Source organism: Athene noctua, chromosome 3 (assembly GCF_965140245.1).
Source record: "Athene noctua chromosome 3, bAthNoc1.hap1.1, whole genome shotgun sequence".
Lineage (NCBI taxonomy): Eukaryota > Metazoa > Chordata > Aves > Strigiformes > Strigidae > Athene > Athene noctua.
In genome coordinates this window covers 83,877,327-83,897,015 of record NC_134039.1, presented here as the reverse complement: position 1 = coordinate 83,897,015, position 19,689 = coordinate 83,877,327, and the positions used below count along the sequence as shown (strand labels likewise).

Below are 19,689 nucleotides of genomic sequence, written 5' to 3'. Positions count from 1 at the left end.
GCAGATCAGGCTTGAGAATTCATTGCACATGGGATGTCTGCAAGAACTCTTTGTCACGACCCCTGTTCCTCTGTCCTTTCTGGAAATCACGTACGTGATTATGGTTTGTTGTCCCATTAACCCTTTCCTAGTTGTTTCACTCTGGAAGGGCCAAAATAAACTTGCATTAATCTCTGAGAATGAGGGTTCACACTGCTTTCACAGAAGCAATTTGACAGCAGCCCAGATTTAATTAAGGGACAACGCATCTGCCTTATGCATTCACCAAGAGGCAGAAGCACAGGTCTTACAGAGGCTGGTGATGAGCAGGACTATGGGCCACCAGAAGTGCCTTTGATATTTTCATCGTTCTCCAGAAGAAAGCAAAGAAGCATATTACGTTTGTGGTTGATGTTGACCCAACTACTACTGATTTCAGAGGGAAACTTGCAGCTCTTACATCCCTTATGGATGAAGCCAGTAGCTTCAAACAATAGTGTTACCTTGATAGGTAAAATTTAAGCTATTTTGTGACAATGATAGATGCTACAACACCTTTATGGTTTATCACAGTGCCCATCAAAACACTTAAATGAGCATGGCTTCCTGCTCTCAGTGACTTTACAAATAACGCTGTTTTTAAAGCAATAATAAGAAGAATCACTGCTTGGTTCTAAAGTACACTTACTTAAGAAGGCCTTGCCCAGATGAATTAATAAAATCCCAAGAGCAAAACCACATCAAAAATGAGTTCATCTATACCTTACTTCCAGACAGATAGAAACAGAAGTTTTCATATAGTATTACGCTCAGCTAGTTTTCCAGCACTCTCCTAATACTGCTTACACAGTGGCAGTGTTCTCCATGGGGCAATTGCATTCTAAACTCTACAGAGTTACCACCTGCAAGATCTCTCTTAGATCAATGAAGGGATCAATCACAGGGAGGAGTGATCTGAGCGTGTGATGGCCATGGTGAAGAGCAGCATGTATTAGAGAAATTTATGGACCTCTAGGTAACAAAAAAAGAGAGGAAGGACGGAAGGACGGAAGGACAGGAGATCCCATGAGAGCGTGCTGGGAACCACAGTGGAAGTCTCAGCCGCAGAAGTGAGGCAAACATCCACTCCAAGGATGGAGGGTCTATCATGATGGCAGGGAGAATGTTTCTGCTGTTCATGGAAATCATGCTGGTGAGTCTACACAGATGGGAGGGTGGAAGATCTTGTGGCTCCCTCAGGGAGAGAGCAGGGAAAGGTAAATTCTTTGTAACAGATCACTGGTCAACGTGTATGAGAAGGAAAGCTGGAGAAAGCAGTTTTGTGCAGAAGACGAAGGACAAAATTAAGAAGCACAAGCAGCCTTTACATCACGTACCTTCAAGGTGAAGCCACATTAATCGTCCTTTAACTGAGGTGATAGAAGCGACACATATCTCTGCAGGGTTCCTGGGGTTCACTGCCTCCAGCTTCATGTTCTTAGTAAAGCCACGGCTGAAGGATGTCTGAAAGAGTCAAGGACCAACACTGAAGCATGGCACTACAGCACTGCACGATAACTAGACTGTCCACTGGGAAGCATAAATTTAGCATGGTTTGCTTTTCATTGGAAGTGCAGGTGACACCGAAGAACACAAAAGCATCCAGATTGAAAATGGAGCTGACCTGGGCACCCATATAAAAAAAAAAATGAAATAAAATAAATCAGGAAGCAATGTATTTCATAGTTTATGCCAATTCCTAATTCTCAGAGCCCAGAAGGAGGTTACTCCACAACAGGTCCAAGGGTATTTGAATGCTTGCTAGTGATGCGTTTGCAGTCCACTATTGATAGGATATTACACAGAGCATTCCCAGATGTGCTGCGCTTAAGCATCTCTCACCTTGCTAGGAGAAACCTTGTAAAGCAAATAACTCATCTTGCCTGAGATCAGAGAAATTTCTTCACATTATTTAGTTGCCCAGGATGACCAAGGCGAGAAAAATTTGAGTAACCTGTTCAAGTACATTTTATTTCATGGAGCATTTTAAGCTCAGTCTACAAGGTCCTTCTCTGTAGACTTCAGGTACATAAGTTCATCAGTTGCAGGTGGGTGTAGAGGGAGCCAGTTGTATTTACCGCTACAGAAGTACCTCTGCACACTTAAACACAGCACCGAAGAAATGGGTCTTTCACAGGTTATCTGAGGCCCCCACTGCCCTCCCACTCTCCTCCAGTGAAGGCAGTCCCGCCTGATATTACAGCAATGGTCCCCAAATGAGTGGTCATCACCCCAAGTAAGAAACACAGGACCAAAATGTGGGGTCGTGAGCTTCTGAGAGGGCAGCATCCTCTGTCATACTAAGAGTCTGGGAGCCTGAACGAAGCTGCAGTTCAAATCATTCAGGTGAAGTCGCTGCTGTAGGCTAATGTATGCCTTGGCAAACTGCTCCAGACTGAGGTTGGCCAGGCCACGTGACAGCAGCAGGCTCCTGACCAGTCCCTCCTGCTCCTGCCAGAGGCAGGATGGCTCAGCCCTAACGTAACAAACCACAGATCCCATTTGTAGCTGTTGCAGGTGATCCCAAGTGCAAGGGAACCCCAAGAACCTACAACCCTTCCCAAAACCTCCACAAGCCAAGCCTCAAGCTACTCCTCACACGCTTTCATCCCTACCCTCTGCCCCTTCCAGTGTCCCCTCTCCTTTCACTTCTGCTCAGGCTCTTCCCAATATTCCCCCCCCCACTATCCCTAAAATGCACTGATGCAATACCTGTGGTCATGCCATCACTTCCTTCCCTTGCATTTTCCTCCCTTCTGTCCTACTTGTTCTGCACCACATCAGCTGTGAGTGCTTGAATTTCTCTCTCTGCACACAGTAGCACAAAAAGGTTCCCTCTCTTGACTAAAATTTTGGCTAATAATAATTACGATGGGTAATAACTGTCACTGACTCAAAATGCCACCAATCCCTCATCCAGCAACCTCATGTGAGCAACTGGCAGCCAGACTCAAATTCAACCCTTCTGCTATTTGTACAGCATCTAGGACCATGGGCACTTCACCTTAAACAATCACTGGGAGCTCTCCGCAAGATTAAAGACGTTGGGATTTGGTCTTTTTTTTTTTTTTTTTTTTCCCCCCCCCCATCAAGAGGCCTTCCAAGAACGTGCTGCTAGTCTCAAACATTTCTTGGACTGTCGCAAGCCTTGCTCAGCACACAGATCAGCTTCACCCTGTAAAAGCTGCCAATGGCCAGGACTGCAGAAAAGCAGGGTGAGTTTGTTCAAATGCCTTTTATGTTGCCTAACAAGGAAACGTCATTTATCATCACACCGGCTCCTTTCATTGCAATTCGGTGCTGGAGGCTAATTTATACAGAATCAATGGCAAAACAGTTAGCTGGGAGTTTATTTTACTAAGCATTTGGTCATGTCAATCCATTTCATAAATGCCTCTCCTTGTTAAATATCCCCCCCGGGGAAACAGTTACAGCATATGCACTTCCAGCACCACGTCTGGCTGTACTAGGTGGAAGATGTGCTTGCAATACAGCTTCTGTCAAAGAGCCACTCACAGCCACGAAACAAATGGACCAGCCTGCCAGGGAGGTTGCACAAGCAACAACAAGATTACATCTCTCTGCAGAGAACTGTGTTATCGAGAGTGAAAGAATAACAGACACATGTTCATCTGATGAATGCTTCCTTAAAAAAAAGGGAAAAAAAAAAAAAGGGCGCTTAGACCTGATTTAATCTTTAGAGGATATTACCCAGAGACTGCTCCCAAGGCTGCCAGTGCTGAGAGCACAGATCCATTACTTGACAAAATGAAGAGATATAAAGAAAAGGAAAGGGTGTCTGCAGAAGAGATGCGACAGTTGTCCCGCTCTACTGGTGTGACGCAGCGTTGTGCAGCTTCCCTCAGCGCTTTCAGAAATCTTTGCTTAAAGTCCCTTGAGACAGAGGGTTTTGCATAGGATGACACAATAAATAGGGCAAAGAAATCCTCTCTCATGTGATTCCCAGGTCAAACTCCGCTGGACGATACAGATCTTCTGAATTCATCAACAAAGAGTGTTGCAATTCATCAATTCACCATCAAAGGTCTATTCCAAGCCAGGCTGCCCTTGGGCCACCACAGATGAAGAAGGCCATGGCTGGTGTCTTGTGAGACTCTCCATTCTGCTTTCCATAACCAGGCTGTCCCCTCGCCTTGTGACTTCTGAGTACGGCGAAAGGCTTCGTAACTCCCAGGGGAACCTGCTTGTCCACTGTTCACGCCACCTCGACATTTTGCAAACTTTTCTTGTGCTCATTTTAGTACCACCACATTTTTCAGTTATTGATGGGATCTCAACTTCCATCAGTGGATGGGATCGTGAAGAAGAGCACACGGTTATTGGAAAAGGCAGAAGGCTGCATCTGCCTTTCCCCAAGCAATGAATACCTGTCGGATCAACCCACACCAGACTGTCATTGCCAGAAAACACCCTGCAAAAGACTATTTCCAGAGCTCTGAATCTTGACGGTCTCCAGCATAATGATGTGCTGCTCACTCCTACGTCACTGTTGCTGTACCAAGGAAGCGCATGAACTGTCCCAAAGACCAGAGCATCTGCGCAGGTTAATCACCTCACACTCTGAGCTCAAGAGTTTCAACCTTAGCTTTTAAATGCATTTAGTTTGGTTAAATGTATCCCCCTGGGAACCAGAGAAAACACCTGAAATGTGAAAATGCCAGATGACACCATGCAAATTTTAAACCTAGTTTATGGGGTTTTTTAGTAGCACCTGAATTACTCGTAATGGTCAGTACGATCCTTCTTGTGCTAGGTGCTGTACAAAATCAGATTGGAGATGAAGAGCAGGAAATCTAGATGAATCTGATAAAGACAAGATAACATTTTTTCCATTTTTTCTCCTTTAGGGATGGAGACCTGAAACACTTCTCCAGCTTCCTCCCTAAGACGGACTCATGGTGATCTGGGGGATCCTCCCAAAGCTTACTTGCTGCAGCTTTTCTGTGCAAGCTCTTTTGTTTCACATGGATCGACAAGAGTGACGCAAATAGAGAACTTACGTTTCTAAAGCACAGGTGAGGCGCTGCCTCCGCTCCACACTGCTTCTGGTAGTCTGCCCAGTCAAAGTCCTGGCCAGAGTAACCTGCAGGATGACAAAACGGGAAGTGCCATCAGCCACCACTTCACACCAGAGAAAGCACAAGAAATGGGCCCCGAGCAGATGATCATTTGTGTTTCAGCATCCCATCCTGCCTCAGAGAACTGTGCAGTATCATCTGACAAGTTCTCTGGGCACGTGTTTATAAACCGTGAGAGACAATGCCAACGCTTCTCCAGCCCCTACTCACACACCTGCTGCATTTTGCACTGAAAACTCCAGGTCTTGGTTGAAAAGTAATAAAACGTATTTATTTTCCTTATTTTCCCTTTCCTGTGAGCATCTCCAAGGCTTTATTAAACCCATAACTACCTAGAAGTGCTACCGTCCCCAGTTTCCAGATGGGGCTAGTCAGGGACTTCTTTCTCATTCCTTTAAATATCTAGAAGATGGGATTATGGAGCTGGACACCAAGGGTCCTTCAGAAGTGGACAAGGAGAGCATCAGCACAACCAGGAGCTGATCCATCCTCTCTTTCAAAGCATGAGACAAATTCTCCTCTCTCTTCATTGATATGGATGTACCCTCCATGACTGATTTTCCAGCAGCTCAGCGTATGTGAGCTGAATCCCATCACAGTAAGCACGTCATCCAAGCTTGTATAGAAATCTGGAGTAGAGCAGGAAAAAGAACGCAGATTTCCCAGCTCCCAGACTAAAGTCTCAGCAACTAGATGATCCTTTCTGCTTCTAGGAAAAAAAAGGGAAGCAACATTGATTTATATGAGCATCTCTCAGACAGTCCCATTACAGAGCCAAACCAGACCTCTGCTCATCCATTCTTCGTACCTGGCTATTTAGGTAATAAACTCTTGGGGTTTTTTGTCTACCTCTTAGTCTGTATTTTTACAGCGCTTGAAACCAATGAGTGCTAATCCTGTCCAGGGCCCTGTGACGATACTGTCGATGCTCTAATAACATTATTGCAGAACTGCTCTCACTGGAAAGTTTCATGAGTCACTTAAAGGCCAAATTCTCCCCTCAATCTCCCTGCCTGGCATCTCAGCCTGGCCTCATTTCACAGAACATGCCTTAATGCCTTTTTCATTGATAGTCAAAAAGGGACACTCCAAATCAGATGGGAATGAATCATTTATATCAATGAAAATTGTGACATTTTTTGTAGGCAAGAAAGGACTGGAATACTGAGTGGAGTCACCTATCAGTCACCCTGATCCCAAGAGAGGAAGTAAAAATTTTGAAAATAAAGTCCCAAGCATCCTGCTAAGATGCAAGTATCTGGGATAAGATGAACTTCTAATCCTAATGATTGCATACATGACAAAGAAATTAATGAGATAAAGCCTTAAGCTAAGGTGTCTGTCTCTGTGGGGCATGAAAGTACATAATAATTGGAAAGCTAGAATTTCCTACATGCACAGGGAAGTAAAAAAAGACAACTACTGACAGAGAATGTTCATTTTTCATACAAAAAAAAAAATAAAATCTTTGCACTGTTTTTTTAACAACCAATTTCTGCAACAGTATTTTCTTCCTGCATTTTCTCCTATCTCTCTTTTTCTCTCCAGTTATTTGTTTGCCAGACACTTTTCAGCTTCATAAAATTAAATGAGAAACAGGAGGAGAAGTGCATATCACTTCACATCGGAAGGGGACTCATCTGATCGCATACAGATGTTTACACTGGAGATGCCTATAGCTGTGCCTGTCACCCTGGTTCCCTGAAGAGTCAACGGACAAACAGGCAGATCCCGAGGTGATCTGTCTGTGCTCCTGCAGAAGGAGCAGAACTGCCCTGTGAAAGACCCTGCCTCTCTCCATTGACTCCAGGAGAAGCCAGGGTGACGGGCTCAGGTGGGGACAGCCACAGCATAGTTGCCCACATTAAGTCACCTGGGGTCCACCCCAGCTGCCAGAGCACGTTTCCTTCATGGACCCAAAAAACCTGCCCACACCCATTCTCTAATCTCTGATTTAAACACCTCACGGACTGGTTTTGAATCTTAATTGCAAGCTACGCAAAATCTCGGCAGAGTGGATGAAAAGGCATTATTGACAAGGTTTCAGTGAGGTATAAAAACTTGACTGTGTTGACACTGCACAACCATCTGTTGGCTTGGCCCTACACCACCGAAATCGCTGGAAGACCTTTTGCTGCAGAATTCAGCAGGAATGAAACCTGGGATGGCAGTTAGAGAGTTTGCCCTAACTCACTTCAGCAGCCCAACAAGGATGGCTCCAAGAGGAGCACACTCAGGAACCGGCTGCAAACAAGCCTGGACCTGTATATGGCCTTTCCCTGGCGCGCCAGGACATAAGCTAAGTGTGCACCTTCATTAGCACATGGCATTCACACACTGTTATCCTTTAAGGCTCAGCCCAAGTAGTAACGTTCAAAGCTTTGCTTGAGTAATTCACTCGCTGCTCCCCAAACATGGAAAAACTCATTGTGTTCTCTACCTCAACTCTCAGCATGGAAGAGCCCAGCAGTTCAACTGGAATCAAATACAACAATACAAACGTATTGGGAGGTTTTGGAAGTGGGATTTCCTTAGTAAGCCTTACAACTAGGAGTGATACCAAAATGGTTTTTCCTCTCTTAATAGCCCATAAAAAGGAACAATGGTTGCTACTCTGAAGGGAAGTGGCCTATAAATCCAGCTCTAATAAATATAAACAGTGCTTGTTCAATGTTTATACAGCAGCAGTAAATGGGTATTCATTTTTGGCACTGTACAGGAAAATACTGCTCTCTATTTCTAGTAGCAAATGTTTGCACCTCCTGTTCATGACTCATCTACTGTATGTTTGGCTTCAACAAAGGCATGATAGGCAAAGAGACAAGAGGATGGTTATCAGACAAATAAAGAACTCTGAACCCAAATATCCCAGCCTGGCACACTGTTCCAATGAAATAAAACCACTTAATTTTAAAATCAGAAAACCTTACCAAAAACCCAAGCCCAGAATACAGCAAAGAAATCTTTTTCACAAAAAGGAAGAGAACTTCTTCCACGCTCATCTTTTGCTCCATAGGAACTTCTTGCCTTTCAACAGGGAGAGCCATTTGGGCAGCACTAAATATTGTCAATATATTCTCTGTGAAGGGTGGTGCTGGTTGAGAATGCATAAGCACTGGGGAAGCAGGAGGCTGGTCAAATCTGGTGAGAAGAGGCAGTTCTGAACACCCCAGGGCAGGCAGAGCTGCCTAGTGATTTGGGTGGAAATGGTGGGATTTCCCTCTCCTTCTGCAGACCTGCTCATTAGCAGCCAGCTCACACCACAGCCATCCTCACTTTCACAGCATTGCAGCCCTCTCATATCAGACCTGGTTATTTATCCAAAGCTGGTATTATCATGCTCAGAGAAGACTGGCTCCCTCAGTGGGCATTTGGATGTTTTTCACTTTCCCTCTGCTTTCTTTTTTTTTTTTTTTTTGGTGGTTTGACATTTTTTGTCGTTTTGTTTGGTTGTTGGTTTTCTTTTTTTTTAAAAAAAAGAAATCATTCTGATGTCTGATTATATTTCAGTGACTCAAACAGCATGTCTAACGATGGAAGAGGTTTTTGACACCAAAAGGTGCTAAAATGCAGTTTGGGCATGCAGTCCTCATACACAGAGTAAGAAATACGGCAGTACGTAGCATGAATCTATCTGCCACTTACTTCGTGCCTTTTTAATAGCTTCCCTCCAGGACTTCTGATCTGACAGCAGGAAGGAAACTCTATTTTCATCAGGGGAATGAGGGAAGACTTTCTACACTTTCTTAGGAGCCCAGGTGGACCCCAGTCACCAGGCACCAGATAACTACTTGCCCCTTAGACCTTACTGGCCAAGTTGAGAAGTATCTGTATGACAGATGTTACAGCCATTTCCGAAAATTCTGGCATCTAAAAGTGAATTTGCATGCACATGACCCATAAAAAAAAAAAAAAAAAAAATCATCTCAGACAGGCTTTGTGCCAGCTTGGATTAGAAATTATTAGGCCATGACCCTGTAAAAAGAAATGTCTGACCTATGGTCTGCTTTAATTAATTAGCTGGTCTGGGGGAAGCTGCATGTGAATTCAGGGTGGAAAACCCAAAACATTCTGCTTACTTTCATTTTTAGCAACTTTTCAGGTCAGTGTCAGTGAGCGCTTTACACAGGCATTATCATTACATCTGGCCTTAAGCAGGAGGGAGCTAAAGTATCCAGACGGCACATCCATTTCAGTAAAAGCAACAGACTAATCATGGATGCACTGTATGCAGCTGCACGTACAGGACTTTGGTGGGAATTTCAAATTTCATGTGCTGAAGTGACACTCTGGATATACCCAGGAGGACTCTGAATCTGGTAGGGAATAACCCTTCGTTTTCCCGGGTTTAGCAGCAGCAGCATACTTTTTCCAAATTTAAGACAAATCTGCACGTGCAAAATTTAGTGGGATTTTTTTTTTTTTTTGAGGCATTTCTTTTTCTCCCAAGCAACACCAATTTCTGGCAAAGGGTCAACATCCCAGTCAGCTTCAAAAAAAAAAAAAAAAAAAATCTAAAATTCCAGAGAACCAACATATTTTGCAAGCGAAGAAATATGGCTGAGGCACTGCAGGTGGCTGTCTGAAATTGCAACTAATTAACTGCACTGCTACAAAGTTGGGAAATAGCACCATTGGAGGCTGTTTCTCCCGGCTCTGACCTAAACACTGCTTGCAATCTGTCTTCACTGCGGATTTTTTTGAGACAGCTAAGGAAATGTCTCAACACTCCTGGGCAGGCAGCTGTGAGTTTAGTTTAGAGGTTCAGATTTAGGAGCCTCGCTTGGCCTCTGTGTTGTACCAAGGTGGATACTATAGTGAGATGCCTGATTTGCCTCTAGATACAACTTTTAATGGTCCTTTTCCTCCTTACACACACAAGACATTGCTAAGATGCACTCCACAGGAATTCACTAGGCTTTGGTGAGGCCTGCTTCAGACTACAAAGCACATGGACATCAATCCACCAACAAGACACGTTTGCAAAGATGTTCATGGGCTAGTATGAGCCAGAACAAACTCAGTGACTCAACAGAGCTACTCTGGCTCGAGACACTCAAGGTGATGCTCTGCAGCGAACAGCATCTCTGTTTTAAAGGCGCTAATAACAAGTAAAATCCCTTCAAAGGAAACCTGAAAATCACCGAGAAGGAATACGAACCCTTGGGAGGTGTGAGATTGACTCCGTTTTTAAGGCACCACTGTATTGGCAAGATCCCTAAGGAATCCGCATGGCAAAGCATTGAGATTTTGCTGGGTTCAGATCTCAGGTCATCAATGGTCACTTGTAAATAATGATTGTTAAAAACCTAAGGGGTGAAAAAGAAGAGAACAAAATCAGAAGTTAAATTTGCTGTAACGTTACGAAACATGGAAAGCTGAAACAGACCGACCCTGAAATCAAAGTACCCTGAAAATAACCTGTTCTCACCTAATACTTCTCAACAAAGTATTTCTACCAAAGAGATCAAAGCCTGAGTTTTAGGGATGGGCAAACTGAGACAAAGGAAAGTGCTGGGGTTCAGGACCACTCAGTGTGCCCACAGCCGAGCAGGGACTGGAGGAGATCCTAGAGACCCCAGACACTTCCTCTCTCTTGCCTTTGAGAGTGTGGATTAAATATCCAACTACCCCTCTTCTTCCAGCTGTTTTATTTCAAGTTTCCCAGGAGGAAAACACAGGGGAGGCAGGGATAAAGGAGGGATCCCCTTTTTCTGCATGGAAATGGTAGATAGACACGTTCCCCATGGGATCTACGTGCATATATAGTCACCTGGTGATGCCTGTTGGACAGAAACAATCCATTAATAAGGATTAATATGGATTTTAAACGTTTTTCTTGATGTGTTCTACAGCCAATTAAGTAACACTCTGGAGTTTTCCTAAATGTGGTGGAAATCAGTAAGAGGATCCTAATCAGGCCCGTTTCAGCTCTCCTTTCTGGGAGCTCACCTTGGTCACTGATGCAGGACAGATATGAAATGGCTCCCTCATATTCACTGCCTCCAGCTTCATCCCCACAGTGAAGAAGTGGTTTCTCAAATCAGCATGGTCCTGCGGGAAGAGATAGGGAAGAGGAACACACAGCGTGTCAGCACCATCCACCGAGGAGAGGTTGATACATTTGAAAAATCTATTTTACATGCATCACCTAGGTTATTACCGGATTGACTCCCAGCTCCAACTGGGCACTCCTGGTCTATGTTCTTTTCATGCCAGCAAGAGAGGGGACAGCCTGGCTCCCAGAGTAGAGATCTGCAGGAGCAAGCCCATCATATCTAAAGCACAGTGTGCATCCATCTCATCAGCAGCATCTAACTTGAACTTAGTCAACAAGGAGATCACGCTCACCAAAATGAGAACCCTGAGCAATGGCTATTTGAAAATCTCCCCTGGGCAGAGCCTCTTTACCTCTGGCAATCACTACGATCTGAGAGCAACTTAGAGGTCCAGAGGTGTCAGGACTCAACCTGAGGTCCCCCAGAACATTAGTGCAAACAGCTCAGGATGGCCCCAGTTTACCCTGATGGATGTCCAGCTCCTACAGGGTGCCAAAATAAAGACCCAGGCTGGTTTTGATGTGCTGCAAGATGGAAAGGTCTTTTCTTCAGCCAGGAGACTAAAGGTGCACTAAGGTCCAGACAATGAACTCGTATCCGAAGTGAGGACTACAAGAGAGCATGCTGGTGGGAAGACAAGCAGCTGTGTTCAGGGACATGCCCACCACAACACTCACCCAGGATCAAACCTGGATATACCCAGAGGGCTGCACACAGCAGCTTTGGGGATGGCAGCAGGATGCAGTCCTGAAATTCAGAAGCAACCCAGGTTCGACTCCCTGATTTGCCACCAATTTAGTCTTTAACTTCTATCAGATTACTCCATCTCTATGACCCCTGTCTAATAGGTGTACAAACTAGCACTCTAGTTCCAGAGTAACAATCGTATTTTGTGTTTATTCAAGAAAGAAGTCCTACAGTATTTCTAAACCATCGGTGCATTAGCCAATACAAGCACAAAAATAATTATATTATATTTAACACACGTATCCACACGACTCCAAAATTAGATAGCAAGCTTTCTTCACGTATAAGTTGTTAGCAATGCCATTCCCATCTACATTCACTGCTACATGTTGTATTCTTGTTCTAAAATGATTTTCTATTGATCCAAACTTGAATGTCATTGTGTTCTTTCCCCAAGAACTGTCTTCACTTGTAAACTTAACAAGTTCTATTTTGGGAATCTTATATTCCTGATGCCATTAGAGATAAGGCTTTTTATCCATGCTCCAACCATGGCTAAAACGAATTGTTGTCTTCATCTTACCAACTTGCAATGTTATGGAGACTTTCCTGTGAGAACCAAAAAGCAGTCAAAAAAAAAAAAAATCATAATGGATTTAGTCTCACAGCAAAAGTATAAACTGATGGGCAATCTGAGGAAGGTTTAGAAATAATGGTTAGTGAACTAATGGCTGAAGAAGCAGACATTCAGAAGTCTGGGTGTGCCGCAGTGCAGCGTAACCTTCAGCCATACTCGCGCTTGCTGGCAGTCACAGGAAACTCATTTCTAGCAACTCTGCACAATTATTTCATTGAATAAAAGTCTGAATCAAGGACGAGAATCTGGCTCCTTATACACAGAGGTTGTGCAGTGCCGCAGACGCATCGGACAGACGGGTTATCAAAATTGCCATCTTTAATACTGAAAAGGCTTCAGCTGGGAAAAGATGACGGCTGCAAAAATCAGACCTCGCCAGCACTGAACTTCAAAACTCCAAAGGCAAAAAGCGTCTGGACTGAAGGGCTGCCTCCTCCTGCATGAGGATCCACACCCGGCGTCTTAATCCTGAGGGTGAGGTTGTAAAGAAAAGGCGACTTTGCAAAATGTACAGCTGGAAGTAAGCTTACACTGCAGCATCTTCCCATCAAAAGTACCAGGATTCAACTCACACTTGTATCCAGCTTCAATACATAACAAGCCAAGATCCACCAAAGTACTTAATCATGTTTATCTTTAAACATGCAAGTAGTTTCATCAACTTTAAGTGATTTGTTGATTGAGACCAAAATGTTATCGAGACCAAACCATATTGCTTCTTATTTTTATTTGATTCCACTTCTTTGGTTCTTCTTCTATTTGTTTTGGCCTTTTTCAAAAGGAAAAAATAATCAGGTAGGAAAAAAAAAAAAACAAAAACAAAAAACAAAACAACACAAACCCAGTAATATTTAAGGCTACTTTACTTCAAACGCATATCCCCTTTTCTCCACACACTATGTACCTGAAGATCAAATCTCCCTTCTCATTCAGCGTAACATGTAAATATCTTCCTCATTAAATTAATTGCAAGAGTGAACTCGCAAGGGGAGTTCATGGGCTCTCAAGGTACGTTGTCTCCCTTTCGAGGGTCAAAATCCTTTTTGAAGCAGGAACACACATTTGTTTGGAGAACGACTGCGAAAGTAAAAAGCTTGTCTGTGTTAAATGTCATTTTTGAGATGGAAAAGCTTTCATGGAGAAAAAGCCTTTGTATTGTACCTCTCTGGCAAATGATCAGGCTCTGGATATTTGATCTCTCTCGTATATTTGCTAAAGAGGCATCAAAATTTACCAAAGCAGGCTTAGATTTCTGCAGCCACAAAAGGAAAAAAAGATCCTGATGCCGTTCTCCAGTTCCAGTGCTGGAGTTGCCTCAGCCAACAGGGAATTACTTCGTATTTGGCATATGCTCCTCTTCAGAACTCCAATTAATTTACATAATTTCCAAGAATAGGTTCCACAGAAGTGAAGGCAAAGCTTTTAATTAGTATTACACTCAAAGTGATACACTGGATAATGAACTGCTCTCTCCTCCCTTTATTCACATTGACAGGAAAGACGCATGTTTAATAAAAGCAGCTACAAGAGGAGGACTGGAGGGGTGAGACTTCACCCTGCTCCACACCAGGCTTTACAGCAGAGCAAAAGAAATGCCTGAAATGATTGTGGGTGGCAGAATCCAATCCTTTACCGCTATTTCATGGCGTTCAAAGCCACCCACAAGGATGTCACCAGTCATTATTTTCAAGCAACCTCTCTAAGACAGTTTCAATTTTCTTTGAAATGGAGATGAATATGCAGAATATTTTTGACCAGTTGGAGCATTTTATAGCCTCGTGCATGGTGAACCTTTACTCCTACTGGCATTCAATGCTTCCCAGCCCCACTGACCACACAGATTTACACCAGCAGATTGCCTGTCCTGGGCTTCACAAGCCCTGGGTGGGTGACGGAAATACCCTCTGACTGCTGGAGAGCAAAGTAAACTGGATCGACAACCAACAGGGATGCAGAAGAGTCCCTTACAGCAAAGTGAAAAACCATGCCACAAATGTACAGTGAATTAACGAGGTACGAGCACCACAGTCACTCATTCAAAGGGTCACAATCTCTAACATGATGGATTACAGCCTGCGACGGCGCTCATGGGTAATGAATGGAAAATTGCATAATCCTCCACTGAACGCCTGTCACAGCCCAAACCCACCAGCAAAAGCCAGGGCTGTCACAGCTCTCACTACAAACCCCAAGAAGCAATTAAACTCAGCCCCACATTCATAGTTTTAGAGCAGTATGCATTTGCAAATTTGCCAGCATGCACAGGATGCGACCCTCCTGGGTACCCGAAAGCCAGCCCCACTTTGATACGCATCTGCATCATTATCTCTATCTTTGTGCAGCACGTGCTTCTACAACCCTTCTGCAAAAACACCAATGGGCTTTGCAACAGCTTGCTGCAACCAGCATCACCTGCAGGGCCGAAAGCTGGAATGTCTGAAGGTCAAATAACAAGTCAGCAACAGTGCTGGGAGGAGAACCAGACTCCTAATTCCCAACCCTCTTCTTTAGGTACTGAGATAGTTGCATAATTTTCTCTTGTAGATAACGAGACACTAGCTGTGAAGGCTTCAAAAATGTCAGGTGACTTGGGAGCCTAAATGTCATTCTGAAAAGAGATCCCCAAATAGATTTACAAAAGTATTCAGACTCTTGAGGATGAAGACAGGCTTTAGGGAAGTACCCGTGTGGGTGAAATGCTTAAATCCTAATAATAAAGTCACTAAGCATTGGCTTTAGATCTTGAACTCAAAGATATACTTCAAAATCATCCCAGTCATTTGCCCTTTCTGGTACATAAATACCTTGCTAAATCTGGCTTCTGAGTATTTCTACTCAGCAAAGGTCATTTAAGTGTAAATAAAGTCAAATTTGTCCATGTCACAAGAGTGGAGCTTGGGTAATTTTAATGCAGCTAGAGCAGAGGGTTGGCTAAGCTGCTTTTGTCCATGACATTCAGGAAAACCTTACTATGGGCTGGTCACTCTAGTGTGGCCACAAGCCAAAGGAAGGTCATTGCCTTCAGACTGTGAAACGTTCATTTTCAGCCCATTCTGCTCAAGCTACGACAGTACATTTCAAACCCAGCAGCTTACACAGTGTATAGGTAAGGAGAAAAGGCTCTAAATGGAAATTTAATTTTCAAATATCCTAAACCTGAGGACTCTTTTGGTCCAGGACAGTCAGATCCACACCCTTTACAAGACTGAAACTTTGTGCCAAAGTCAAAACCAAGTCTGAATGAAAAGTTTAGAGGCTGATTAGGAACACTGAGCACTTAATAAATGATTGACCTGAGTCTCCTTTAATCCTCACCAACTGTAACAGCGTGAACTGCTACTGCCTTCAGTCACATCTCTCCTAGTTTACCCTATTAAAAGACACAGAAGAAGTGGGCCCCATCTGGTATGATTGGAAACATATTATTTGATTCAGTTTTTGTTTTCAAAGAAATCACTTCCCCCAATGTTTTCTCTAATTCTTCAAGAAACTGGCTGCTTCTAATAGCCTAATTTTAATCACAAAGCTCATGTGTGGTAACCAGTCACAAACACAGTAATAGCAGTGGTTAAACTGCCTCTATAGGAATCTGGCATTAGTTTTTTAATTGAAGAAAAAAATAAGAAACCCCCCCAAACACAATCCTCTGCATTATTTGCGGATGAATCAGTCTTGTTTGCGATTCATCAGCTTCCTTTGCTAAACACAGAGCAATTTTCCCTGAAGACACACTCTCTGCAGGGAGACAGAAATCCCCCGGTAAGACACAACATGAGCAAACTGTCCCTTGGTTTGACAAGCGCAGCCATGGGAAGACCAAAATGTAGAGATGTGGGGTCGAATGAAGAGGAAAGGGTGCTGGGAAGGAGGGGCTTTAGAGATACCATGACCCTGAAGTAATGAGCACAAGAGCCAGCTATGAACAGCACCTACTGAAGAGCCCCTTAAAAACTGCAGATGCTTCTGCCTAGGATCAAATTTAGCCCTACAGATTTTAAGCTCCTCTTGTTGAATAAAAAATAGTTACCATAGAAACAGCAACATTGCAGAGTAGCCGGTCTAAATCCAAATACACCTTCTCCGTATGGCTCGGCCCGCTGCAGATGGCATTAGGGCAAAGATCCCCTCCTACGCGGCGCCTGCTTTGATTCGCCTGCACGGTGGAAGCATGGGCAGCAGAGGTAAAAGAAACAGATATGCATCCACTTGGGGCAGGGGGTTGTGTTTGATTTGGGGTTTTTTTTTAACAATTTACAGCATTCAGGACTGCCACACCATTTCACAAGCATTCGCTAATGGATTCTGGTTCTGTCACGTGCGCAGGTCCCATTTCACAGGTGGGAAAGTCAAGTGAAAAGGAAAACAGGGGTGGGAATACCTACTTGAGTGCTCAAAGTGAAACCGTCAGTGTCTCTTTTCACACCCCTAAATAAGTACCTTGGCCATGAAGAGGGACTGAATCTTTACAGGCAATTGTTTGGACTGATTCCGCCCTCAGTAATGTCATGGCAGTAACTGCTATTGAGAAATCATCGGGGATTTGTTAGAGGAGAGAGGATCAGAACAAACTCAATGCACACTGCGGGCTGCAACCACCCTGCAAAACAGCTGTGGACCAAAGCTGGCTTTTGTTTCTTTGAGAAAAATCATTCATCTTTAGATGGATGGCTTTTAGGTATCACCCACCCACTACACGGGAGCAGACTCTGGATGTAGGTGCACATTAGTCCCTCTCAGTGGCAAACATTGCCATGCCCAAGGGTGCAGAAGCCAAAAGCTCAGGATATCATGCACGTACTCCCCCACACTGAGCCTGGATGCAGTAAGTAAACGGGATCAGACCCTTTTGCTAACCTCTTACCATCCTACAAGACCCAGGCATGTAACAAAGAAAACCACACATGCTAAATGTACAGCCAGAGGGATGAGGAAGGCTGATGGAGCTGGTTCCCACTCAGCCTCTCTGCTCGGCTTGAACTCTCTCTGACATTTCTCTTCCAACCCAGACTTTCTCACAGTGCTGCCAAACAGATCCTCAGGGCATCTCAGACAGAGCTTGGCTTCATTCACCTCCTTGGATCGCTCTCCCCACCTACTTCCTTGCAAATCCCACAGTCAGGAGGGAGTTGCAGAGACATGAGAATTTTCTCCTGGTCCACAGAGGTACCACCAGACTCCATCTCGTCTGAGTGGCACCTTTAATATCGGAGACATCCCTTGCTCCCAAGAGCCGTGAAGGCAGTGACATTTGTAAGGACCTTTGCGGTATACTCCTAATGATGGTTATTAGGTCTTACAAAGATAAACGGCCTTAACGAGCTGAGACAGGAGCGGGTCAAAAGGCAGCCGACCAACAGAGGGATCGGGACGCTGTGCACGTCTTGAGCCAGGCAAACAGCAGTCAGGGAGAAGGGCTGGTGAGTGCTACGGACGGAGAAGAACAGATGGAGTATAAATAATCTGGCAGCCTGCAAACAACATGGCGACTTGCAGGTTATTAAAGCACAGCGTGTGCATCCAAGGCCAGCCAAGCCACCAGTGCATGAAGGGAGCACGGGCTGCTTATGTTGGGATTTGGCTTCCAAGTGAAACCAAAAGCATGTTCGTTTTAAGCTACTACATCAGCACGTGCCCATCTATTAGGGGGCTGAAGACAGAAAAACCCTGTTGGACTTCAAGTCCATTCATATAGCCAGGTCAGGATTGTCTCTGAGCAGAAAGTAATGCTTGGGTTTCTCTATCTTACACTTAAACTCCTCCAGAATATCAAATAATGGAAGGAAACACCCTAAGACACCCAAAGGGTTTGTAACTTTTGAGAAATATTGTTCCCCTTTAAAAAAAAATAAAAAATCAGTAAATCAGTCTTGGAGAAGTAGTCTGTCTTACTGTTATAATTAAAATGCACAATTCATCTCATGGAAAATTGTATTTAGAGAAGGGAAAGGTGTCCTGTTTAATATTTGTCTTCATACTTTTGAGTGCAGAACTAAACCCACCACTCTGTCCTGAATTTCAGGGGAGAGGTCTTGCCTGGGTGATCCATGGTCCCTTGATCACTCTCCTTAGGAGAGATTTGTCACAAACTGATTCCTTTCATGTCATTAGTCTGACCCGTAATTAATACTATTACTGATTACAGGAAAGATCCAAAAGCTCCAGTTAGAAATAGGAGTATACTGGGCTGGGCATAATGTAGAGATTTTTTTTGCCAGAGAGAGAAGTTCAAGCTGGAAAAAAAACAGTGACTACTTTAGGAAAGGAAGACCAGAGACCGGAGACAAGAGGAATGGGACGAAAGGATATAAATCAGGAATTGCCACCTGTCTTAGATAACACTTCTCCCTCTTAAGCGTCTGTGCTCTTCAAGCAGTTTAAGAGAGTTTGGGTTAGGGATGCGGCTGGCGACAGCTCCATTCAGACCCACTGAATGGCAATCAGAGGAAACTGGGAAAAGGATGCCCATATGCAACATCTATGAAAAGATTATGAGCACCCCAAATCCTGGGTAGAATTTAGTTGCCCAGAGGCATCTGGGATGAGCTGACAAACACCTGAGGATCCATGACATCTGCATGGGATTCACAGATGTGGCACAGGAGACCAGGGGAAGCATAATGGGACGTCAGAGAAGATCCCCAGGACTCTATCTGCCTCTCTCTAGGAAACTAAATCACATGACCTGTGTCCAGCATTCACCTTACCCAAGCTACAGGGATTTAAATCTAAAAAATGCACTGATTCATAAAAATTAGGGCTAGAAGGTGCTGTGTTTGGAGTCTGGCTTCCTGATGCAAGGCTTTCTCTTAGAGAGCACCAGCAACACCATCACTGAAGCAAACCACTGAAATTGTCACACCTAACATGAAATCAGGCCCCAGTAATAGTTTGACCACCATTATTCGTACACAAAGCCCTGGCTATTTTCTCAGGTGTCCTCTGAAGCCTCAGCCATCGTTTATAACCAGTACCCAGCCAAGCATGAGGAATCCCTACAGTACCCTGAAATCAGAGCAGAAACAGCCAAGGACGCTTTTCCTTGGTTGTGGCTTTCCAAACACTCTTGAAAGTCCTGTCTGTGTTTAGTTTTCTCTAAGGATGTTCTCTGAAAAGAACAGAACAACAAAATAGCAGGTGTGCTGCAAAAAGCTTTTGTGAAGAAAAAAAAAAAACACAACTTATTCCAGGA

At 44.0% G+C, this 19,689-nt stretch overlaps 1 protein-coding gene across 1 annotated transcript in view; it reads right to left on the bottom strand.

Moving 5' to 3' along the window:
* Nucleotides 1–19,689, bottom strand: part of SFMBT2 (Scm like with four mbt domains 2) — a 121,056-nt gene that overhangs the window by 36,436 nt on the left and 64,931 nt on the right. Inside the window, exons 8-11 of the mRNA XM_074903524.1 lie at nucleotides 11,070–11,171; nucleotides 10,279–10,426; nucleotides 5,040–5,122; nucleotides 1,356–1,482 (exon numbers count right to left, since the gene is read on the bottom strand). Coding sequence (XP_074759625.1) covers nucleotides 1,356–1,482; nucleotides 5,040–5,122; nucleotides 10,279–10,426; nucleotides 11,070–11,171 — 460 coding nt within the window. The remainder of the gene's footprint in view (nucleotides 1–1,355; nucleotides 1,483–5,039; nucleotides 5,123–10,278; nucleotides 10,427–11,069; nucleotides 11,172–19,689) is intronic.